This window comes from Sphaeramia orbicularis, chromosome 18 (genome assembly GCF_902148855.1).
Source record: "Sphaeramia orbicularis chromosome 18, fSphaOr1.1, whole genome shotgun sequence".
Lineage (NCBI taxonomy): Eukaryota > Metazoa > Chordata > Actinopteri > Kurtiformes > Apogonidae > Sphaeramia > Sphaeramia orbicularis.
In genome coordinates this window covers 23,347,293-23,372,112 of record NC_043974.1, presented here as the reverse complement: position 1 = coordinate 23,372,112, position 24,820 = coordinate 23,347,293, and the positions used below count along the sequence as shown (strand labels likewise).

Sequence of the window (24,820 nt, the reverse complement as noted above, 5' to 3'; positions counted from 1 at the left end):
TTTTGTCTGCAATTCATTAATCTCTAGCCTAATTCATACAAAATTTACTATGTTTAATTAACTAATTAATCAGTAGTCCCAGGGAAGCCTATCCTAGATTTTGTGATAACCTAATGTGAGAAAGTAAACACTCAGTAGCTGGTATGTTATGTCTAAGGGCCATTTATTTAAAAACTGAAAAACAGGACTTCTCCAGGAGAGCATTTCCCTTGCAGGTAAAAAACCTACTACATCCAAGTAAAATGGTCTGAGGCTGTTGGCTTCTCGCATGTATTCCCTATGGTTGTATGAAACATGTCTGTTTTCCATGTATCACATGAATGCCTCTTACTTTTGACCTATCCTCAAGTCTTTAGAAGGAGCAAGGCGAAAATGGACGGGCCCCTGTAGCATTGCTATCAGCAAGTTGACCTCCAGTTGAGCATAACCACTTCTGTGTTTTTCTCTAAAGGGTGAGCACTGAAACAGGGATGACTCTGCTGAGTGCTATTTTGCTGTTTCACCCTCTTTTCTGCTGTTCAGATTTCCAAGAGTTGAACCCATCACAAAGGCAGCAGGGAGGAGGACAGGAAGTTCATGGTCCCACTTGAACATCATGTTTGATTAAATATTTTTTTTAAAAAAAGGCAGAAGGAGAGAAAGAAAAGAAAGATTAAATTTGCTCTGAATTTTGTTTTTTCATGTGGGTAGCTGAGCAAAAGCTCTGTTAGATAGTGCTAACTCATCCCAGAGAACACATAATACAGTTTACTTCAATTACCTGACCAAAATATTGCGCCTTACTATCGCCAAGAGTGCTGTGAAGCCATAGTGCACACTGAAGAGACAAACAAATAAACAGGGAAAAAAAATCAAACAAGCTGTTGAAACATTTATACACACACAACTGTATTTCCTTTAAGAATATATAAAGCATCTTAGCATGACTATTCCTTTAAAACTTTTAAAAAATAGATTATTTAAGATATTCATCAATTTATGTAGCGGTTACTGTTAAATTCTTTCATCTTCAGGCAGCTTACCTCCTATAGCAAGTGCTGCAATGCGAAATTATGTAAATGGAAAGTAAACTAGCCGGTACAGCTAACAAATCAATAGTCTCATGTTCCTCTGAGATAAACACAGAGGACCAGAAAATGTGCATTTTATATAAAGCCTGTGTGCATTTTAAGTGGCTGTGCAGTGCTTTAAAGCATTTTGGTAGTGACTGTGTGTTCTGTAGATAAAAAAAAAAAAAAGAACAGCCACTATTCACTTACCCTCATACTGCAGGAAAAAAGAATCTGGTCAGTCTATAAGTTCAGTTTACAAGTGCCAAATGTGCATGTCTGAAATGACCAGAAGATTGTGGGAAAATGTTATAAAGTGACCAAAACATAGTTAGCCCTCTATTAAAGGAATCTTTAAATTCTGACAATGTGACCCAAAGTGAGAAGCAGGCAGCTGCTCAGCACTTCTGCAAGCAGTGGTTTTCTTCCCTTCTCCCTGTCAGAAAGTCAGATTATGTCTGGCTACCGGCGAGCGGATGTGGACATGCATGTGTTTGCCAGTGTTCTGAACTGAATAAAATGTGAAGGTGAGTCAGCGGGGAGCCCAAGTTGGAATGAGCGGGATTGATGTGCTCACAGCAGACGGCCTCGGATCCATCATCGGCTTGTCTAAATTGAGCTCCTGGGTTTATTCAGAGCCCAGTATACCTGGAGTATAGTGCCCTTTACAAGTCTCGGCTGCACAGGAGGCCACTGCAGAGAGGTCATTGTAGTAGGTTTATTCACACATGGGTGCACATGTGACCAGTACATGAACATGCACGGACACACACTGTTGCTGAGCAGACCTGTGCGGAGGGCTAAATTAGGAACAAAGCTGAAATACTAGGGTGTAAAAGCTCCATTGAATGTGCTTCAGACAGACCAGCTGTGTGTCTAGACGCTGTTAGCCGATAATATAACACAACAGATGCAACACACATTTACCTTTTTACCTATAAGCAATACACTGCACTGCATCTTATTTTGAATTTTACTGCATCTAATATGAAACACTCGTGGATCCTGCAGTTGGACCGAAATTGTCTCGTTTTTAATAAAATATTGAAGATACAAACATAACTTTTGACGAGGAGCAGCAAGGAGGGAGTCTTACATTTATGTCGTATTTTATTTATCAATAATTCATCGACAGAAAGACGACGTTTTACCTTGGCTTGTTGAGAGGCTTTTTGTTGATGCCCCAGCTGTACTTTTTAAGCACTGCGAGTATATCATGTAAAATTCAGTAACTGATGCCAATTCAAGGCATTAAATGTGCTTCTATACACCACTGAGGTTCAGTGTTTGGGAAAAACAGTCTGTCTTGGCCTGTGTCAGTATTGTCAAGATGACATATTTGATCTGTTTCAGGATCAGGTGAAGATATTGATAGATAATAATAATAATAATAATAATAATAATAATAATAATAATAATAATAATAATAATAATAATAATAATAACACATTTTATTTATAACACTTTTCATTCAGTGAATCTCAGAGTGCTACAATAGAAAAGGACAGATACAGATACATAGGACAGATATCATAGCTGAATAAATACAAATAATCTGCCAATTTAGTAACAAAATATGCACCACACCTACAGCTAAATGTGTCCAGAGTTCAACCTTGTTGCACAGAATGTGGAGATGTCAATGTAAATCATGCACGTCTCTTGGTTTTGTCCTAAACTTGCATCATTTTGGATAATGTATATGCAACAACTGTTAAGATATTGGGTTATGCAATCCCTAAAACATGTTTGGTGATGTATTTTGGATGTATTATTGGTAATAATGTAAGAAAAGTGATAGATATTTGTTTAAAATCCTATTAGCAGCCTGTAAAAAGGCTATTATAGGCTATATAATGACTATATAACGACTAGCTACAAATTGTGAATGGAATATTTGAGTTGGAGATTCTGACTCATAGATTGAGGACTCTAGAAGAGCAGTGCCATGATAAATGGAAGAAATGGACAATTTTCATTTCAGCGTCACATTACTAGAACCAATTGGTAGTCACAAAAGTTTTTCATGGTCAATGTATCCCAAATGCCCCTTAGGTTAAAAATAAAGTGTAAAAAAATACATATATGCACCACACCAAATACTCAATATACATTCCCACTTTAGTTTCATGATTTAATAATCACTCCAATGGTAAATTAAAAAAGTCAAATGAAAATCAATGCCTCCATGATTACTGTAATAATCCTCAATGCTAAAATGTCACATTAAAGTCAAGCAATGTCAGTAATGTTTGTTTCTGAGGGCATTACTGTGTCATTGATCTGTGATGGTATTAAGAGATTAAAAGGTTCCCTGTCCGCTCCATGTTGTTGACAAGCGTTGTGACTCATTACGGCCATTAGCATTAAGCTGGCTCATCAATAAGCACTTGGCTGATCCATCAGTCTTCCTCAGATGTAGCCCAGGGGACAGATGCTATAGGTCCCTGCCAGCTCCTAGAGAGGCCACACAGCACCCTTGATCTGTCGGTCAGTACGTGCGCACACACTCGCCTGTCTTCGTCTTGGTGTTTGACTGACAGGGAGGATTTCACTACGAGCCTCCGTTTCCGTTAAAAGTTCTTTGTTGACGCGGCTGTCCAGGTTTTTATGTGTCACTGTAACCACGTCTGCTTGTCAGCGTGTTATCGTTTGTCAGCGCAGTGTTCTTTGTCATTTTGTTTTGTGTTGACTTGTTCATTGAGGCTCTGAATGTGCGTGTGGGTGCACATGAGTAGGAGAGAGAAAGACTAGGGGGATGAACTGAAAATCTTTCCGAGTTAGTATTTTCGCTGTATCTGCCAACTTGGGTAATGTCTTCTACAGTACTTTCATTTATGTATGCCTTGTAGGTGTCGCCATGTGTGTGTGCAGGTGTGTAAATGTTGGGGATGGCAGTGTCAGTCAGCATGAGACTATGTAGTGTCAATGTGTGACAGCCAGCCATAGTCTGAGTGATAGTGTGCCACAGAGAATGACAATGTCTTAACTTCGAAACCAGTGTGCAGTTTTTGGAAGAAAGACAAAGAGATAGGAAAAAAGAGAAGTCGAAGGGTGAACAGGGAGAAATTTTTTGGAGGTGCTACAGTTCGTCATGCACAGCCTCTCCCTCCACGTGGTCCAGAGCTCCCATGAGCAGCAGGGCTCCGTTTGTGTTCTCCCTCACCAGGAAAATGAATGGATGATCTGCATAAAACATCTTGGGTTTTTCTATGTGCTCCTCCTCTAGTTCGACATCTCCTTTCCCAGCTTCAGCCGCCAACTCCAGGGAAGCCCAGTGGAGGACGCCACCGAGGTGGAGCATACCCTTGCTCTTGTCTGACACACCAGAAAAGTCGGCCACCTTCTGGTCCCAGGGATCAGTCAGACCAAGGGCAGACAGCTGTTTCTGGAATACAAAAAAAACAAAAAAAAAAACAGGGTAATGGACCTAAATAGTGCAGCAACAGACTGAATCAAATCAATTGTCCCTACGGATCCTTGCCATTCTACATATAGACACTCTGAGTGTATATGAACAAGCAGCTGCTGGGACACTGATCAATTATGCACACAAGAAGACTAAACAAGTAAGAGGGAAAGCACTTTTTAAAATTTCATGACGCTGTGACATTCAGAAGTGGCAGACATGAGCTACCCTTTCCTTATCACATGATTAATGTCAACATAAACACGCCCGAAAAAAAAAATTGTCCATCAGAAACTTTTCAAAACCATTTATTTATTTATTTATTTATTTATTTTATAACATTTATTTACTTTAGATCTGAAAAATTTTGAGATGGAGAGGAGGCTGACAGTTGCCCTTGTTGTGAGCTGGCAGAACAAAGTGGGCGACAGGCAGAGAGGAGACGGAAGGAGGAAGCAGAGGATGAATAATTTAAGAGTGATGCCCCGTGACCTCAGCACCTCCTTTGTTTTGCCTCTGATATGAATTCCACAGAAACTCGTCGCCATGACAGGTAGTTTATCCTCCCATGGCACAGGGCCACTCACAGTGACAGGCTTCTCCAGGGGCCAGATGAGAGTGTGTGTAGGTGTGAGTGGAGGCCCGTGCATGTGTGGATATGCAGAGGGCCATGGCTGGAAGCAACACGAGTGGGTGAGGATCGTATTTTCTAGCGCCGTCTAAACTTGAGTTGATTAAACTCTTTAGTGGGAATATCTGTTAGTAGAAGACAACTGTGCTTAATCATTTGGATGAGTTGTTTTGGTAAATGTAAATGTTCTGTGGGTGCAGTATCGCTGACTTTGGCTTGCTTTTCAAAACCACATTGTTACAGCTCAATATAAATCTGCTTAGGTCTTTAGACCACATGCTAATGGACGACTTCAATAATCCATGTAGAATATCGGCTTCTGTACTTTAAAATTAATATCTGCATGCAAAACAGATCATGTCAGATTATGGCCAGACATGAAATAAGTACATGATATATACAACTGCAGACATCCTTCACTCCCACCCCAGTATTTCATGCTAAGGCCCCCCCTCCATGCACACACATGCCATCTCCTGCTCTAATGCGCTTCTATTGTCCTCATCCATTATTCCTCCACTCTTCCTCTCTTTCCACCGCTACCACTACATCACTGTCTTCCTCTGCTGCTCTGCCACTTGCCTGGCATCCCCATCCCTCATCTGGCCCGTGTGCCTCTATTTTATCCCACCGTGTTTCTCTCTCTCTCTCTCTCTCTTCCTAACTCACTCTTTTTTCCTCTCCAGCTCATTCTTTTCATTGTGACAAGCCAGCCTGCACCGGTTTACATCCGTTGCTCAACTTCCCGATCTCCACTGGCGATCGTTTCAAGGTTTTCTGCTGCTTATCTATCGAGGAAGCAAACAGACTGAAGCTGGAGGATCCATCAAGTCAAATCGGTGAAGACAAGAGTGTGTGACTGAAAGCAGCTGGTTTCTGTCACTCGTGCCCATTGTTTCATTCACGCTCGCTGCCAACGACCCCTCACGGCCTCGCCTTCCTCTCTGACTCTTCTTGTCAAAGCAAAAGCGCTTGGTTAATTCATTATTTTTCTGGTTTTGTTTTAGCTTTAACATATTTGAAAATGTAGGCACCTTGTGGCGGTGTGATGTCACACGCCAGGGATGTTAGAAGAGCCTATGGAGGCTAAGGTGGGCCTTATTTTTCAATGTTTAAAAGTTCATACTCTCACCCCACCAGTATGTTTGAATGAATAAAAAAAAAAATGGGGCAAAATTTAATCAATATTAATCAATATTTAGAGGTTGCTCAGGACCAGTGAACTTAAACATACACTATGCATATTCGGGAATGAATACTTTTGATTTTACCTTCATATCTCCATAAAAAAAAAAAAAAAAAAGTTTATCATGCCTTATTTGGTATCATTTTTTTCGGCACAAAATCTGTGTGACTGTACAGGTATTTTTTTCATTTGACCTGCTGAATTAATACACTACACCTAAAATCACACAAAAAACATGAAATCCGAGGCAAAAAAATTACATTTTTTACTGTTTTTCACCAAAAACATGTTGAATGAACATTTTTCATAAGTTAGAATGATCATATAAATAGAAAACTTCAAAATTTACGGAAAAATTTAGCAAATAAAGTTATATACTAATATCACTGGTCTAGAAGGAAAATGCTTCCAGAATAAAAGCAATGAAATTTTACCACATGAGAGTCACTGATAAAGAAAAATCAAGTAAAAAATGCTGGTTGGCTGAACTTTCCAAGATACAGCCTTGGGTCAAAATGTGAAATTCAAGAATTAACAAGAGAATGGGTTTGACTCAAAAGGAATATTTGTCTCAGAGCTACAAGATCTACTTCAAAACACTGTCTGCACATTAGAATACATTCACTTTACAGGTTCTATTTAGTGGAAGATTTATAAAACCATTATATAAATGTACATAAACCAATATATATGTGTAATAACACTTAATCATATACCTTGAAAACATCAGCAAACCGGCACTTCTGTCATTTATTTTCCAATTAATCTTATTAAAATACGTAACATTTAGCACATTTAATCTCTGAAGCAAATCATTTCTAAAAAAAATGTAGACCAGTGTATTTAAATGAAAATGCAGGCAATACCTCAGGTGTTATTTTTAGGAAAAAATGTATACAACTATTTCAAAAACAATCTGGTGTCACAATATGATGAAACAAACATGTTCAATGAACCATTTTCACAACACACAAAACTATATACAACTATTACAACTATATACAATCAGCTGTCATAAAATTTCATCTAGATAGATCACTTATGTCGCTCTCTAAAAACAGTTCCTGTCCACAACAACACAGAGGTTCACGTCACAGGCCTCCCACTTCCACACTGGGTCAGTCCTGTTGTTGTGTGGTCCATACATACAACCATGACAAGTCTTTCTTTCTTTCTTTGATGTATTATGTTGTTTACCACAGCGCCTGTGTTATTAAAAATAATATTGCATTTTATTTTGTTGTACGTTCTTAAATGGTGCAATTTCTGCAAAAATGATCAACCTCTAGATATTGTAGAAACATATCAAAATTTTGAAGTGTGTTTTATTTGATATTCTAACACATTTAGGGGGTGAGAGTTGAACTTTCAAAAAAATATATATTCCTTTTTTTTTGACCCCGTATAAGGACCACCCTAATGGAGGCCTTGTGCACCTTCGAGGTGTGGCACTGCATTAAATGGGGAGAGACGCCTCTGGGAGGTGCTCTTTGGCTGCCCTTTCTCTCTGAAGCATTCCATGAATCTTAGATGGAACAGCACTGGGTGGACTGCTGATGCTTCCCACACAGCATTAACAATCTATTTGTCTGTGAGTGAGAGCCACAGGCATTGTGGCACTGGTGGCTCCCTCTATGTGTGTGCAGAGCTTACTTGGCCTACAGCACCACAGTCGAAGCAGGCCAGAGGTAGCATGGCATCAACCCTTGGGCGTGCAACACTCCGCATCACATTATTTCAGCTCAGTGGTTGAACCCACTAAGTAGCTTGTTGGACGGACCTGTGGGGGCATTAAAGGGGATAGGTTGTGGCAGCTGGGACATGTTACAGCTCTATCTGAGAGGAGTCACTGCAGTCGACATGAAAAGGCATAAAAGCCTTAACGATGACAATGGGAAGAAACAGTATGAAGAAAATAGCAGACGCGTTCAGTTTGTAGATTTGAGTCACAAACACTTAGTGGATTAGTTGATCAAAATACATTTAAATGCACAGACAGTAACATTTTCAAATTTTATTCCATCATGTTTAGTGATATACAGGGTGGGGAAGCAAAATTTACAATATTTTGAGGCAGGGATTGAAAGACAGTGTATGACCAATTAGTTTATTGAAAGTCATGAGAATTTATTTGCCACAAGAAAATGTACATAATAGAAAATGTTTTTATTCTATGTGTCCTCCTTCTTTCTCAATAACTGCCTTCACATGCCTCCTGAAACTTGCACAAGTGTTCCTCAAATATTCGGGTGACAACTTCTCCCATTCTTCTTTAATAGTATCTTCCAGACTTTCTCGTAATAGTTTTGCTCATAGTCATTCTCTTCTTTCCATTATAAACAGTCTTTATGGACACTCCAACTATTTTTGAAATCTCCTTTGGTGTGACGAGTGCATTCAGCAAATCACACACTCTTTGACGTTTGCTTTCCTGATTACTCATATGGGCAAAAGTTTCTGAAAAGGTATGGATAATAGTGTTAGGTATGATTATGACATCAATATATGTTTGGTTTCAAAACAATTGACGTAGTGCCTGCTGAGAAAAAACAACTAAATGTTCATTGTAAATTTTGCTTCCCCACCCTGTATATATACTCATGTTGTCTCATTTTAATGAAATACCCAAAAGTTACATAAAATGTTAATGTTAGTTCCTGAGGAGGACAGTGACAAACTACCAAACAAAACTGGCTGTTGCAATAAAAAGAATACGGATTTCTCTGACGTGAATAATGTAAATATTTTATATAATGTTAAGTCCTCAAGTCAACAGAACATATATTATAAGGTCTAAGGTCTTTGACACAATGAATAATTCATCTGTTATGCTGTTCAAGTAGAATAAAACTTCTAAAACTTTCCAGCCATCTAAAATATTTTTCTTAATTTCTGATATTAAACTCAATTATTTTTGTACCCTTTGAACAGACGGTTTAATAAAACAAATAATTTAAATCGATTTAAATCACTTTTGGCTGAATTATGACATATTTGTGCTTTTTCCAGACATTTTTCCTAATGATATGGTAAGACAACAAAGTCAGATTAATATATAATCATTAGTGGCATCCCTAGCACCCATAATGTCTTTTTTCTGGTACTGATTAATGTTATCAAGCTACACAGCTGAAATGCAAACATACTTGTGTGCTTATGGAGCAAAACAAAAATGAATACCTTTGAGTAGAAAAATGTACCTCAAATCTACAGTGACGATGCAAACTGGGGACAAGAACATTTGACTGAAATGACAGCTGTAACTTTGGGATATTAAGGGGAAATTGCAGTTGCAGCATTAGACTAAAACTTGATTAACCTTTGCATATTACATTTAAAAGCAAAGCTATCCTACATTGGTGTCAGTGATATCTACAGTTACATCTTCCACATCCACTGTAATCTTTGAATTTCACTTTGCTGAACGGTCTTTCCAGATCTGGAGTCTATCAGGATGTTTTCACATTCATCTGCTGAAGGGAAAGTTTATGTGCTCACAGAAAACTGAGCTCTGGGTGTTTACTGACAGGATTTGTGACATCTTTCATCTAGTATGCAACTTTTGCAGTTTAAGAAGATGAAAATTTTGGTACCCAATCAGTAAAAATTTGGATTTTTCAGTAAAGAAGGCGTAAGAGATGTCACTGAACATTTTTGTGGATAAGAGAAAAGACAAAAATGATTTAAAGTAGTATTCACATAAAGTGTAGGAGCATATGAGGAGGTGACTACTTCGCTAAACCTTTGCTAAAAAAGTTGCTGGATACTTTTAATCAGAATGGCAATATATCTGAGTGTAGATAGCAAATGTTCTGTACCCCACACAATGTATGATTTTACCCAGACTACCATCTTAGTCCAATAGGTCCTGACACTCGGCTCGTGATTGTAATCGCCTCAACAATTGTAAAAGATGACGAGTGCCAATCTTGCCTCAAAGACCTCAACACAGTTCACCTCCTGTTCCCTCTGGCTTACCAATCACAGCCATCAAATGATTCCTCTGAGCTGTCGCCACGTCAAACGACTACAGACGTGTTCTTTTTAATTCAGCACTGCCCTTAACATCCTGTGTGGGTGGTTTCAAGCAGTATGCAGCATGTGGCATTGGCATCATCACAGCTCCATTTCACGGATACATTTGATGCAGGCTTTTAAAAAAAAAAAAAAAAACCTTTTTTTCCCCTCTCTCACACCATCAGCTCTCTTGAGGCTTCAAAGCCTCTTCATCTCTTTATTGAGTCTCATCAGCAATACTCCTATTGGTATCTTATTTACATGGGCTTTTACCGCTTTTGCACAGTCAATACACCTTCTGTCTTTCATTCATTCGCATATACATGAAGCAGCTTTTATTCAACAAGACCATTTTATCCCAAATCTAAATGGAGACACGGGTCTTAGCTTTTAGCGTGAGATAAACTAATGTCCATGAAATGCATCTAATTAATTCATATGATGCAGGTCTGTGGTAGGTGTGTTAAAAACAGAGGCCCCTCGACACTGTATACTGCAAAGTGTGCTCTGTAAATATTTGATGGCCTTTTGACCTCATTAGCTATGATTGAGTGAGCTCTCCGGTGCACAGTCATATGTCTTAGTCACCGACCAGAGATACAGCCAGAATGGAACTCGAGCACGACCATTAGTGTGTACGTGAGTATGGCCTGGTCAGCAGTGGATCAGAGACAGAAAGAGAGAGCGATGAGGGTGGTTTATTCAGTGACCTCTGGGCCAGGCTTGTTAAGAGGGTTCTTCGTCTATGGCTACAGACTCCGACACAGTCTGCCCTTCACCAGAGGAGAACACCACAAACAGGCAGAGAGCAAGAAAGAAAAAGAGACAGATTTCTGTAGCTATTAATAGTTCTATGTGACGCTTTCCACTTTGTCCCCAAGCAATCATTGACCCCCCTCGTCTTCCTCCATCTCTTCTGCTCATTGCCTGCTGAATGTCACTCCTATTTAGGTCAGCGGAGCCAAGGTGCGGCCGCTGAGTGATGGCACATTAGAAGCACATGTGAGACCTACAAATAGGAATTAGATCCTTAGGACTGATATGACAGGAAGGAACAGGGGTGAGGAAGGGAATGGGTGCGCTTGGATGTGGTAAATCCATGCAACATGACTCAGAGGTGCTCAGTTGTGTTTGTTCTCATTTGCCACGCACGCAGGATTGCGAGGGTCGACATACGCACACACTATTGTGATCTTCTGTTTGTCCAGATACTGCCCTCTACTCTCAAGAGTCCATGGCCGTCCAAGGCACTGACAGACAGAGTGGTAAACAGTATTAACGCACAGTGATGAGCAATTATTTGCCTGACCCAATTGGAAAAATGATCGTCAGAAGACATAGCAGGCTGTCACTGGCCAGAGAGTTTGGACAGACAGATGAAATAAGATTGGAGTTGGTTGAGGGTTTGTTCAGAGCTTCAGCCCTCTCATAATGATTCCTCAAATGCACTTCTACTTCTTGAGAAAGCATAAAGGGAGAGAACTCATGATGAGTCAGAGGGACAGAGGTCAAAACATTCAAGTGCTTATCTGTAATTAGGTAACATAATGAGAGCACTACACGGCTACTTTTAGCTATTTTCTGCACTAACATATTTTTTCTGTTTCGAAAAAATACTCCTGCGCAGACAAAAGAGAATTTGAGCACCAGCATGTATTCTGCTCTTTCCCTGGCAAAGTTATAGCCGTGTCAAAAGCAGTTGTTTCAAGCTTTAGTTCTAGATTACAGCCTCCTCCCCAGAGCACCCTGACAATGTTAATGTCAAAAGCTTGTTCTTCAGGGCATGGCTAGCAGAATAACATGGCAGCGAAACTCTACAGAGATGTTTGTTAGACTAGAAGGAGGGCAAAGTGGATTTCATCAGTCCATGATGAGGTTACAATGTACATCTAAAGAGGACATGGTAATAGGTTTCCGTCAGTGTACCCTGCCCCGGGGAAATGGGTTTTACTGGCATGCCCTCTGTATCTGTCAGCTTCGACTAACCCTTTTCCCTCTTTTTCCCTCTTACTATGTCCCTCTCACGCATCTAAATCTGTTTTTTCATCAGGGGCTGCAGAATAGAGCTAATATTGATGTTGTTAATGTTTCATGTCAAGCCAAACATCTATGCTAATTTATACACTTTAATGAGTCCCAAGGTAAGAAATTGGAGTAGAAAAACAGAAAGGCCTGGCAATAACATGCACACAGAGTGGACACTTTATACATCGCACACGCTTAACCCTTTCATGCATGAATTATGAGAACCTTAATCAAGACTTTTTTTCAGAGTGTTTCTATTCCTCTTTAGGCATGAAAGAAAAAACATGATTGAAAATTGTTTTATTAACCTATTTTTCATGGAGTTGCAAAAATGTCCACTCACCTGGACACCATGCATTTAATTTTTGAAGCAAAAAACATGTATTTACTGATATACTGTGTGAAAACTATGAAATAAAACAATTTTTAATGCTGCTAATCTGATGTTTTCTCATATTTTAACATATTCCAATACTAATTCTTACTCATTTCATGGAGATAATATGCCAAAAAAAACAAAAAAAAAACAAGTGTTAATAACAGTCTAATAACAATCAGCAATTGGTTTATACTCAAACATGTTACTGCAAATCAGGTTTATCTACAACAGCAAAATTACTGTAACGGTATGAATTGCAGTGTATGGGATGATGCATAAGTGTCTACTGTGTTGGCTGATATGGAACTAAAACAACAAAATCCATGAAAGTACAAGAGAACAGCTGGAGAATAACTGTCCACTGTAATGACCACTATGCATGAAAGGGTTAAAGCAACAACATTTTTACAACTGAAGCAGAGTAAGAACTTGCATTTCTTCCAAGTCTGAAAACCTCAAAAGAGTTTCAAAGATATTAAGTTTTTGTTATTTTCTGTCATAAATATAATGTAATGTTAATAAAATGTAAGGGGAACATATGTAAAAGTAATCCCAACAAACTAAATCTGTCTTGAGTGTGTTTTATGCTGGGCTTTTGGCAAGTTCCCCATTAGAATCCCAAATAAAAATTGTTGGAACTGCACAGAAAATGCAAATTAAAAAGAATTCAGTGATATTAAAAACTACTTTGACATGTAATCCATTGTTGATTGTATGGACAAAATATATTTCATATTTTGTCTCTTAAAGATTAATCTAATTTGTGAATACAAGGGCTGTCAAAATTAACGTGTTAAAACAGATTAATCTATCATAATGATGAATCTGATTAAAACTTTTAACACAATTAATCCATCTGCAGTGCACAATGACTCTGAACGTCTCTGCCAACGCATTTCAGGCAGTTTGTTTAAGTAGAGTTACCATCACGCATGCGCAAATGGGCAGTTAATCCAGTAGTGACAGGTAGCAGAACCAACCCATAAAGATGGAAGATGCTAAACAGCAAATCGGCCCTCTGGATGGAAATATGAGAACAAAAAGAACAAGACGGAACAGTTGTTGCAAGTGATTTTGTTTAAACTGTTGAAGGTGTTTAACACGTTAAGTGCATATATATTCCCTTCTTTCTCGAGTCTATTTGCTGATGCAAAATGAAACGCGATTAATATGATTAAAAATGGATGATATTTAATTATGATTAATCGAAATCAATCCACAGCAACCCTGTGATTAAAAATTTTAATCGCTTGACAGCACTAGTAAATACACGTCTATTCCTCATATCCAGGCCTTTCCAATTACAACAGAAACGTTTTAGGGTGTCAGGCCTGTTTCAGACGAGCTGAACTGGGGGTGAGTTTCATAAAGGTATTTCAATCAAGAGAGACTTAAATTAGAATGGAGAGGAAATGAGAAAGTTTGCATTATCTGTATTGTATATTAAATTATCCTGAACCAAAGGAATAGACTTTGGCGCTTAGACCTTGAAAGGAAGATCACCATGTGTAGTGACTGAATGAATTAGGCGTTACAAATACAGAGAAGACTCCCCTGGAGCCTCGACACTGGTTGTGGTGATGAAGATGGATGGAGCTGAGGATGTGATGCCTTCACAAGTGTGAAACTAGGCCCCGATGACAGAACGGAGGTGGTGAAGGGGTAGAAGGAGGGTCACAAAATTGCTATGAAAGAGAAATGACGGCTCAATGACAGTGGAGTGACTACCAGGTAATCTGTAGAGTGTCAGATTGTGATTGGATGAGGATAGAAATCAGCTGACTGATCATAGAGATGGTAAGAAATTGCGCTTGTGACTTAGACGGGGGATGACGGACTCAACTTTCAGGCTAAATCTTAAAGTGGTCTGTAGTGTTAGTCTCAGTTTTGCTCTCGGAGGAGTCTGATGCAACTTGGACAGTTTAATAGAAATAAAGTTTGGGTTATTTTAAGCATAAGAAGTTAGCAAACCCACCCACCGGCTAAATCATTTAGTCAAAGGTATCAATCCTAATCCTAAATTGAAGAGTTATCACAAAGTGCCAAGCCTTTCCGTGTGAAGTATTATAATTTTTCAAGATTTATTTTTATCTTGTAACTTGGATGTAATAGTTTGTAAAAGTTTTCTTCTGAGCAAACTAAGAGGATTGAAGTGGTGGCACAATCAACCATGCTTTTTAGTTTCAAAAAGACTTAGTTTACCCAGAATGCACAGCAAATGAGCCCACTTAAGATAGTCAGAAACTAAGCAGCTTTGTGTAACAGACCCATTTAGACATCTATCTAGCTGACATTGAGTTGGATCTATGCCTTTGTCAATCTATTTTTTGTGAAACTGCCCCCAGAGCTGTAAATCCTGCAAAACTGTTCTAGTAGGACGCCAGAATAAAATTATGAACCTGGAAATGTTTCATGTTTTCTCTCTGTTAGGGAATTGTTTGGCAGTTATGTGTGAGAAGTCAAACCTCTGAACTATGAATACAGTCTTAGTCAGTAAAATAAGCTTGAAAAGGGAACTTTCTCTTTGTCATGACTCAGATCAGCAGGATATTGTCAGAGGTGTGGAGGTCTGTGTGAGTCTAGTTACTTGTCTGTGTCCTTCGCCCTGGTATAAACCCTATGGCCTGGTCAAATACGTGCTCTTCCACTAGTCTGACAACTCTCTAACCTCCTAGTCAGAAGCCTGAACGCAGCCTCCAACTTGGCCTGAATGAACCTTTACAGCTCACATGCACTCACATTAGCATCAGCAGTCGCTAAGCTGCTGCCTGTCTGCCTGCTGCTCGTTCTAGCCTTCTCTCTCCCAACTTAAACCAGCCTCCTGCTGGCTCTGGGTGTCACAGAGAGCATAGACCCAGGGAGACTGCCAGCTGTGTTGTGGCATGGCCTTTGTGCTCCTGCAAAAGGAGGTCTGTGGGAGGTTTCAGGAGCCTGAAATACAACTACATTCTTAGCTTACTACCAGCCCGAGTTTGATTCCCTGCAGAAGTCTGTTTTTTACAGCTGGAAGCCCATTTCCTCAAGAGAGAAAAGAGAAATCGTGTAGGAAGTAGTGAACTCTGAACCCACCTGCATGAGAGTTTGCATTGAGGTAGAAGGGGCAAGATGGGCCAGTACTACAGTTACACTGCACAGAGGAAGACCAAAACAGAGGTCACAGGTGCATTGAGGAAGAAAGTGAAGAAGAAGAAATGACAAGTGAGGAAAAGGAACCACAAAATGGGGGCAGAGCAATGAGACACAAGGACAGAGAGAGAGGAAACCACACAGCCCACAGAGGAGGAAGCCAAGAGTATGAATGGAGAAAATTATTCTTGAAGGGGAGGCAAAAGAAGCAAGATAAACAGAGTGCAAGACTGGAAGATGGGGGCCAGGGCAGAGGCTAAAAACAAAGGACATCACAGAAAAGCAAAGAGGAGGATAAAGAGGAAAAAAAAACAATGATAATGATTGTTTGGAAATATGAGAAACCGTATCAGGTGAAGTGAAAAATGATGCAGTGTGTGGACACAGGAAATGAATGAAAGAAACGAAAAGAAAAAGTACAATTGAGGCTGCATGCAGGGATCTGCTCGGTCAAATTCCTCGGCAGTATTAAAAAACCTAGCAACCACCAGCTTACTTTTAACATCAGTCTGTTGTGCCACGTACATATACAAGGGACAGGGATTATAAGAAAAGCTAAACTACTTCCACAGAAACACCTGTAGATTCACAGCCACACAGTGACATAAGGGAAGCTAATAAAGCTCCTCTGATTGCGAGACACTTCAGCAAGTGAAACAGACAGGTGCATAGTGGCATTCTGAAAACAACTGGAAGCTAGTTATTGTAGTTTACCCTGCTGATTTTGCCTGCTTATCAACACCTTTAGCAGTGGCAGCAGCCACAGCGGCTGTGACACAGTGCACTGAGGCAATTAAGGTGCTTGAAATAGCAAAAGGCTTTTTTTTTTTTAGTGCCATGAGCACAGGGCCTGAAAGTACATGAGAGAGTAGGGTAGTGAAACAGTCAAGTGAAGTGAACCACAAAGCTGGGCACACACTTAGCGATTGTCAGGCTGATTATGAATGTGATTTTGGTGTGATGACTGATCAGGTCCAGTTGGACTGAGTCTGTCCTAGTCAGGAGCAGTCTGTGTTCACAGTTTGCAGATAAAATACTGTTGCATGTTGAGTAAAGACTCTAGTTTTAATACTGAAGATCCACTTGTTGAAAGTTGCTTTACACAAGATTTCTTTAAGCCAACATCCCTGCTGCCGAAGAGATGACAAGCACTCACAAGATGAGGAAAGGTGTACTATAAGTAGTGTGAGCTGAAATGGTAAAAATGACTGAACTGTGTCAGGAAATGAGCATCTGTGAAATATTACAAAGATACACCGCAATAGTTCATCACTAATTTCAATACAAGCAAAAATGTGCTCTTACTCACCTCCCTATTCTCTCTGTAGACAACAAGTCCACACTGCTTGGACCTCTTCCTTCACAATACTTCCCAAACTCTTTTTTTGTGTGTATTTTACTTTCAGCACAAATTGCACTGCAAGTAACTAGAGAGTTGACGCCTGCTTTTGTTTCGGTACAAGTGCTTGACAGCTGACAGATAGTTATCACGAAATTTGGTTGTCCACTGGAAGAATGTCCAGCCGTTACTGGCCAGCCATTACGGGTATTGTGTCGAGAACTGATTCACTTGTTAGGTTTGGACTCCTGTCTGATTGACTAGAAGACCAGAATGTGTTCCAGTTGATGTGTGTGGTGTCCAGTCTTATAATGTCTCAGCCTGTCTTTAGGTGTGTGCACAGCTTAAGGCAGCGGAGGTCTCATAACCTGTAGCTAATATTGCTGTATTACACACTGCAAAGGCAGGAAAGGCACATACCCTGTGAAAGCATTCTGTCCATAAGGGAAGGCTTTCTATATTATAGAGGAGGCAGTGGTAGTGTAGTGTTGAGGGGGCATAGGGGGCTCACCTTACACCGCTGTCCCAGACACTTTGAAGACTTTTGACTATATGAACTATACGAGCCTCAGCAGTTTTTTTTTTGTGACTCATATTTTATTAATTTTAAAAGAACAACAAAATGAAAACACAACAACATGAACATGTCTGGGTAGCTCAGTCTTACCAAGCATTTTGCTTATATAATGTCAATTTTTTCCACTTTTTGTTCATTTGTGGTTCTTGTAGTCTCAATCTGTGTGTTAGTTTTCCATTAGAAATATGTCCTCAGTCGTAGTTATCCATTGATCCTTTGATGGCACGTTCATCTTCCCCCATCTCCTTGTTATACATTTTTTTGCAGCTATCAACATCACCTTTACCAAATATTTATCGTATTCACGTTTAGTGCCATCACCAAAGTTGCACAAATAAAGAATTTCAGGTTTCTTTGGAATTGTGTACCCTAATACTTGACATAGACGAGCCTCAGCAGTTTTGTGGAAACTCTTCTCCAAGTATCTGAAACAAAAAAATGTGCACTAACCTGCAAACTAAGTGTGTTTGTTATGTTGGCCTTGGGCACTGAGATGGCCACACTGGTGACAGTGGTCTTCTCCAGCCACTTGGACAGCTGCTCCAGGGTCAGATGTTTCTCCAACCTGGTCAGACTCTCAACGTGGAACGGCAGCAGGAACACCAAGCTCGCCTTCCCACTCCACAGATCCACTTCCAAAACCTGCACCATGTTTTGCATATCCTCATTGAAACGGTACAAACCTGGAGGATAAGACAAAAGGAGATGGAAAACAGTAGTGAGGAGACAACAGGGAGTCTAGGAGAAATGAGTATGGAACATTTTGTCTCTGTACAGTGCTTCAGTGCTGTAATTCTCTACAGTACCACTGGAGAAAAGTACTACTGTCGTTTTCATTCCCAATTTGAGCACTCCTTACCTTTACTGCATTGGAGTATCTTAAACAGGATTACACAGAGGTACAGGAATCATCTATTTAATGCACCGCAAATGACATTATGCAGTACTCTACAGTATTCTTTCAATGTTTTTGACTGTGGCTGTAGTACATGCTCATTTTGCCTTGTTGTTTTAAGACAATGCATAAAATATGACAACCATCTTAAATAAATCATACCCGGATACTGGGATAAACAGTAGGAAGGCAGATTGGGCCTTACAGATGTTTAAGCCATTTTACAACTTCATTCCTTTCAGTGCATTCAATTGTCGACAGGAACACAGAAGTGACAGATTGTGGCTTTTTTTTTTTTTACCTGCTCTGTGCATCATCGTCACTTTAGTGTATTTCTTCCCCAAGAAGGTGCGCTGGTCTGAGCTCTCCACACTGAACTCTCTCTCCCATAGCCCTGAACAAGCAGCAACACAACAACATGCAATGTGAATATGCTGGGAAAAAAAGAAAAAGAAAAAAAATGAATGATTCAAACAGGTCAAAGTGTGATCGCTAGGTTAAATAATGCCATGTTCATAAAATACATACACAGCTTGCACATGGTGACACTGAAGTGACACTGTTCATGAATCATCGATATACTCTACCCATTAAAAAAGAGCATCTCCGCTGCTGAAAGAAGCTGAGATGCTATGTTATGTTGCAGTAGTTATAAGGTCACATTGTCCTATTCACAAGCAGTAGTCTCCTAATCATCTCCAATTATTAGAATTCGACCTTGCGAATAAAAACTGTAAAATAAAATAAATCTCTACATAATACATAGGAAGTGATTCTGAACCAGCCAATCATAACTCCCAGGTAAAGTGAAATGTGATTTCCCCTTTTCCTGTCTGAGGCTTGCTCACACATGTCACAGACATTTGCTTTGCTTCCTGTAAGATCAGAAAGAGAAACGTGATCATGATGGAATTTGGAAACACAGAGCTGAAGATTACCTGAAGTGGCAGCCGTGTCGCTGAAAACATCTCATAACGAAATATTTTTCCAGAGAATGTGTGCATGTGAGTGAAGCTGTACTGGGGCAGGGATTTCATGACCTCACCAGGCTTCACAGTGGACATTATTCATCTCTGTGTGTGGCTCTGTGGGCTTGTGTCTAGACAACCCAGCCCACTTCAGGTATACACTTGCATTATTTCCTTCTGTAAGTCAGCACTGCAGCAGGGAGACCGACAGCGTTTGAAACCTGAATCCATTAATATCAATCAACAATAAACAATGAGACAATTGCATCACGCAGAAATCCAATTGCATACAGACTTCCCAATTCGTACTGTAAACTTCAGGCAAAAACCAGAGGAGAATCGATGAGACGACTGGCTCCCTCTCCTCCCTCATCAACTTTTGATTACAAGTGCTTGTGGTATTTCACAAGCTATTATTACGCGGTAAATATGGGGGGACTTGTTGTTCTCTCTTGCTTTTTCATTCCTCTCCTGGTTGTTGCATTATCCTGTGTCCTGGTTCTCTCTCTACAGTTCTTTCTTACAACCTGATTTTTATTCTTCAGTCTCCAATGTTTGTTTGTTTAAAACAGGAACAAAACCTGCATTAATTAACTAGTGCGGACGGGAACTCCCAAGATAGGCCTTTTACATCCTTCATCTAAGACTGTCAATCTCTTTTGCCGTCTCAGCAGGCAACCAGGTCCTTTTTTACAGTGTTTTTTTCCATCTTTATTCCACTGAATCTCTTTGTCCAGTTCCCACCCAGAAGCCTCTCCGAATGCTGTCCTTTCTCTCCAGTCCATTTGCCATTCTCTTTGCTTTTAGCATCTCTCTACTATAAACATGTTCCACTGCTAATTGCCCCTGACCTCCCCTTTCTTTGAATGCTGTGCAGAGCCCAGGCAAGAAGGGACAGCAGAGAGCTTTTTTAAGTCTCCCCTTCAATAATTAACTACAGGAAACCAAAGTGAAACAAACAAAAACAGACAAGGAAGCAGTTACTTGTTCTGTGCCAAAGGAAATTCAGGTACCATCTCCAAAACCATTACATTTATCACATACAAGGAATTGCCTCAGGACACAGAAATCACAAATTAAAAAAAAGTTACAAACCAGCAATGGCTAGTTAGAGTAAGAAGCAAACTATCGACCACTTTTAAATTACAAATCAAAACTAAAGGAATCCAATTTTCCATAATCTAATTTCTGTGCTGCAATCTGCTGTATAATCTAATTTGTATGTTTCCTGCGCAAAAATTAATGAACCGACCAACGTGGGTCGGTTCACAGAAAAACTAATTTTGTAATGAAGTCAAAACATCAAACAAAGAAAATTAATTAAATTGCTTATCAATGTATAGTCTGTCGGGAGTGTTATTTTCGGAGGGCTGTCTATCTGTTGGCAACCTGTTTTCACTTCAGCAGCCTTGCCTTCTTTGCACCTAATAATAAAAAGAGTACCTGCAGGAGGGAACATAAGGAGTAGAGGCAGATAGAAACAGATAACACAAGACATGTGGGGGTAGAAGAGGAAGAAGAGGAGACAGGGGTAGATTAGAGACACGATAAACACCGACAAAAGCACAAAAACACTGTCAAATGCCACAAAAAGAACAAAGAGAAACAGAAGGATATATTTAACGCATAATCATCCTTTGTGAAGGCCACAAACAATCTCAGATTCTACGTCAGAAGGCATACAAATACTTGCTGGATGATGATGAACATGATGTTCCCAAAACTTACAATGAAAATACAAAATGATGTTTTTCTTAACACTTTGCCTCGTGCTGAAGTTAATTTCTGCAAGTCTGCTTAAGGTAAAAATTATATGTAAATGCTGATATTCCTGAAAAAGCACTACAACAAATGACAGATTTCAGATAAAGATTATACGGATATGCAGTGTTCTGGTGGTGTTAAATCACATATGGGGCTTCAAACTGACTGCATTTGCAGCAAAATACCGACTAGTCTCCACTACTGCAGCCTGTCACAAAGAACCAAGCCGAGCCAAGCTGTGCTGCCGCAGACTTGGAGCGCTCTGAGCACAGATGTTAGGCCTGACACTGAGGGAGATAGTCTGGACACTTGTTACTCAATTATTTAAGATGACACATCACCCCCCAATGGAAGATGAATAAGCTCTCAGTGATGGACCCCAGAATCATCCTTTATCTGCTGTGTCCACCAGCTGGAGTCCACTGCATGCAGAGACACACATTCACACGTCCAAGCTGATTTCAGGTAGCTATGCACACACAATGTTACTATCAAACTGGCACAGAAGCCCTCAGAGATGTCTGAAAACCAAAAAATACATGTGCATCTAATATTACTGCTCTAAAATTCATTATACTGAAACAATAAATAACATAACAATACCAAATAATGCTAGTTTTCCACTTTAAAGTCTCTTTTCACTTTTTATCAAGTTCCTTCTCAGTTAGCCTGTTTACATGATCATAAAAATCTGATAACTGGGAGTAATCAGATAATTGTAATAATTTAGATCTGATGCATTTACATACACTTAAGAAATGCGATAATGAAAACCCTGGTTTAGATGTTCCAGTCCATTATCGGATTTCTTTTGAAGTACGTACGTACATAGTGATGGTAGACTCAAACTTCCTATAATTGTCTTCCACTCACGTTTGACTACGCAACTTCCGTTTTCCACACTTTTAATTGTGTTTACTTAAAAGAACTAAGTAAATCAGATTAACCTGTACACATGAAAGAAGACATTAGAGGATTGGAGAGAAATCCAGGTGTGTTAATTTGATTTTTCATAATCAGATAACTGGCGTTACCTGATAAATCAGATTATCCTGTTTACACGATCATTTGAATAATCTGATAACTCCAGAAATAGGACAGTGATCGGAGTATCAGTGTGCATGTAAACAGGCTCAGTGATGTTGGAGTTGCACTGATCAGTTGATTAATCCAGCACAAATGCACTAGAACTGTTTTCATAAAGAATTAACCAAACTTCTGCTGGTTGCAGTTTGTCAAATGTGAAGATTTGATACTTTCCGTTGTCAATTCTGTCAGTAAACTGAATACACTGGTCTACAAGTAAAATGCTTCCAGAATAAAAGTAGTTCAACTTGACCAAATTTGAGTCACTAATAAAGAAAAAATTAAGTCAAAAGTGCTAGTTGGTTGGAGTTTCTGTGATACGGTCTAGGGATAAAATGTGAAATTCTAAGAATTAATGAGCGAATGGATGTTATTCAAAAGAAATGTTTGTCTTAAATCTACCTCAAAACAGTGTCTGCACATCACAATACATTCACTTTTCAGGTTCTTTCTAGTGGAACATTTATAAATCCATTATATAAATGTACATAAACCAACATATATGTATAATGACACACTATCATATATATATTGAAAACATGAGCTAACCAGCACTTTTGTCATTTGTTTTCTGATTCATCTTATTAAACTATGTAAGATTTAGCACATTTAATGTCTGAAGCAGATATTTTATAAGAAATTGTAGACCAGAGATATCTTAGGACAAAGAAGTAACTTGAATATATAGCTGTGAGCTGAGGGAGAAAGTAAGTAGCAATTTGTAGCTATTTTCTAACAGTTAATCAAAGAAAAGACTCATCAATAAATCATCTTAAAAAGACCTAACATTTAAAAATAAAAGCTATTGTTGGTTGGAGCTATTTTATACATATCTGAGGATTCTGGACTTTTCCAGTGATGTTAGATGGAGGAGAGGTCATGTTTTATATCTTAGTATATGTCTACAGGGGTTGTTGGAAACAATATATTTGATGATTTCCATTTCAGGGGAAGTTTTTAGATTTTTTTTAGACACCATGTCCAGTATCAAATACTGCTACCCACCTTTAAAGTGCAAGGCATTTGCCAGTATCAAGGCCCCAGCTTTAGTCTGGATTTCAGCCTCTAAAGCTGGGCCTTCCTGTCCACCAAGGCCTACTTTAGCCCAGCTGTGGATCTGCCTCAGGTCTGCCTTGGAGTCTCCTTTCCCCAGAGGCTGATGCTGCAGTCTGAATTTGGTCTGGATTTCCTTCTCAAAGCTTTGTCTGACTGGAGGAGTCTGCTTGGAAAACACAGCTGAGGATGCATGGACATGGAAGCTAGTCCCATTAGCTTCAGTGACACCCTTCAGCGCTCCGGACAGAATCTCCCCTGGCTGGGCTTTAGCTGGAGACGGCGTCTTGAGGAGATCATGCAGCTGGCTGGCGGTGGTTCCTGCAGATCCACCACCTAAAGCTCCGATTGAGGAGCCCAGGAGGAGAGGCGAGAAGAGGGTATTGACTGAGCTGGAGTCAGACCGCAGAGCCTTGTATAGATGCAACCCCAGAGCCCAGCTGGGGTCACCTAAAAGTGGAGGTGGGCGCAGCAGGGGGCTTTTCTGGGATGGACTGGTGGTGCCGCCCTGCACCAGGAGGACGGGTAAATAAACTAGGAGACAGACAGACAGCTGGGGCAGCATTTCAGACCTGATGAAGGGATGGAAAGGAGATAAAACTCATTTAGGTAAACTATTAACTAAGTGTGTGACAAAGAGGAATGTCTGGCTTTAACTAAATCACTATCCTTCATATTTTGACTGATTTTCAACAATGCAGTAGTTGACTCCTGCTCTTATTGCTCTGTTGAGATAAAGCAATCTAAACACAACCTAAGGGTTCCCTTGCTGCTGTAGATCTCCTGCAGAAGGCAGCCTTTTCTCCTACTGTGCCACAGCAGTAAACTTGATTTTGTAAATTCCTCCCCACTTGGCAACACGGTTATTATCACACCCACTGCGCAAAAACCAGAGTGTGACAATTAACTTTGATGGAGTTTCAAAGACGGTTTGTAGTCTACGACTGGAGATAGAAAGGGAAAAATGCGCACCCACGCCCCACCCCCCCAATACTCCAAAGACGCGCACACACACGCGCGCACACGCATATTCGACTCATTGATTTCTCCGTGGCGCTGACAGAAGTGACGGGAAACATCTGTTGTCTAATTCAACCCACTCTGTCAGGACTTTTCGGAGACCTCTAGGCGAAAAAGGAAAGACGGAAAAGGAGTGTTTGTTGGAATTTTACCGTGAATTAATTCAAGTTTATGCGTCTCCTGCGCTGCGTCCTTCGGCTTTTGCGCTCCGTAGGAAGTGGGGTTGGGAGTGGGCGCAGACGTGGGCGCAGACGTGGCAGCGCACGGAGGAAGTGTTCCGTGTACCCTCCACTTCA

General features: G+C 39.9%; 1 protein-coding gene across 1 annotated transcript; it reads right to left on the bottom strand.

Moving 5' to 3' along the window:
* Nucleotides 1-573: 573 nt before the first annotated feature.
* Nucleotides 574-24,820, bottom strand: serpinh2 (serine (or cysteine) peptidase inhibitor, clade H, member 2). The gene is made up of 5 exons (XM_030161616.1): nucleotides 24,677-24,820; nucleotides 23,457-24,076; nucleotides 18,935-19,027; nucleotides 18,189-18,421; nucleotides 574-4,437 (listed from the first exon to the last, which is right to left on the bottom strand). Exons 2-5 carry the CDS (start codon nucleotides 24,067-24,069, stop codon nucleotides 4,132-4,134), a joined length of 1,245 nt encoding a protein of 414 aa, XP_030017476.1. The 5' UTR covers nucleotides 24,070-24,076; nucleotides 24,677-24,820; the 3' UTR covers nucleotides 574-4,131.

What these genes read in the sequence shown, in the direction of transcription:
- serpinh2 (XM_030161616.1), bottom strand. Translation starts at nt 24,069, where the DNA reads ATGCTGCCCCAGCTGTCTGTCTGTCTCCTAGTTTATTTACCCGTCCTC. An exon ending in AAATGCCTTGCACTTTAAAG is followed by an intron (nt 19,028 to 23,456) that starts GTGGGTAGCAGT and finishes CTGCTTGTTCAG; the next exon opens with GGCTATGGGAGAGAGAGTTC. An exon ending in GACGATGATGCACAGAGCAG is followed by an intron (nt 18,422 to 18,934) that starts GTAAAAAAAAAA and finishes CTTATCCTCCAG; the next exon opens with GTTTGTACCGTTTCAATGAG.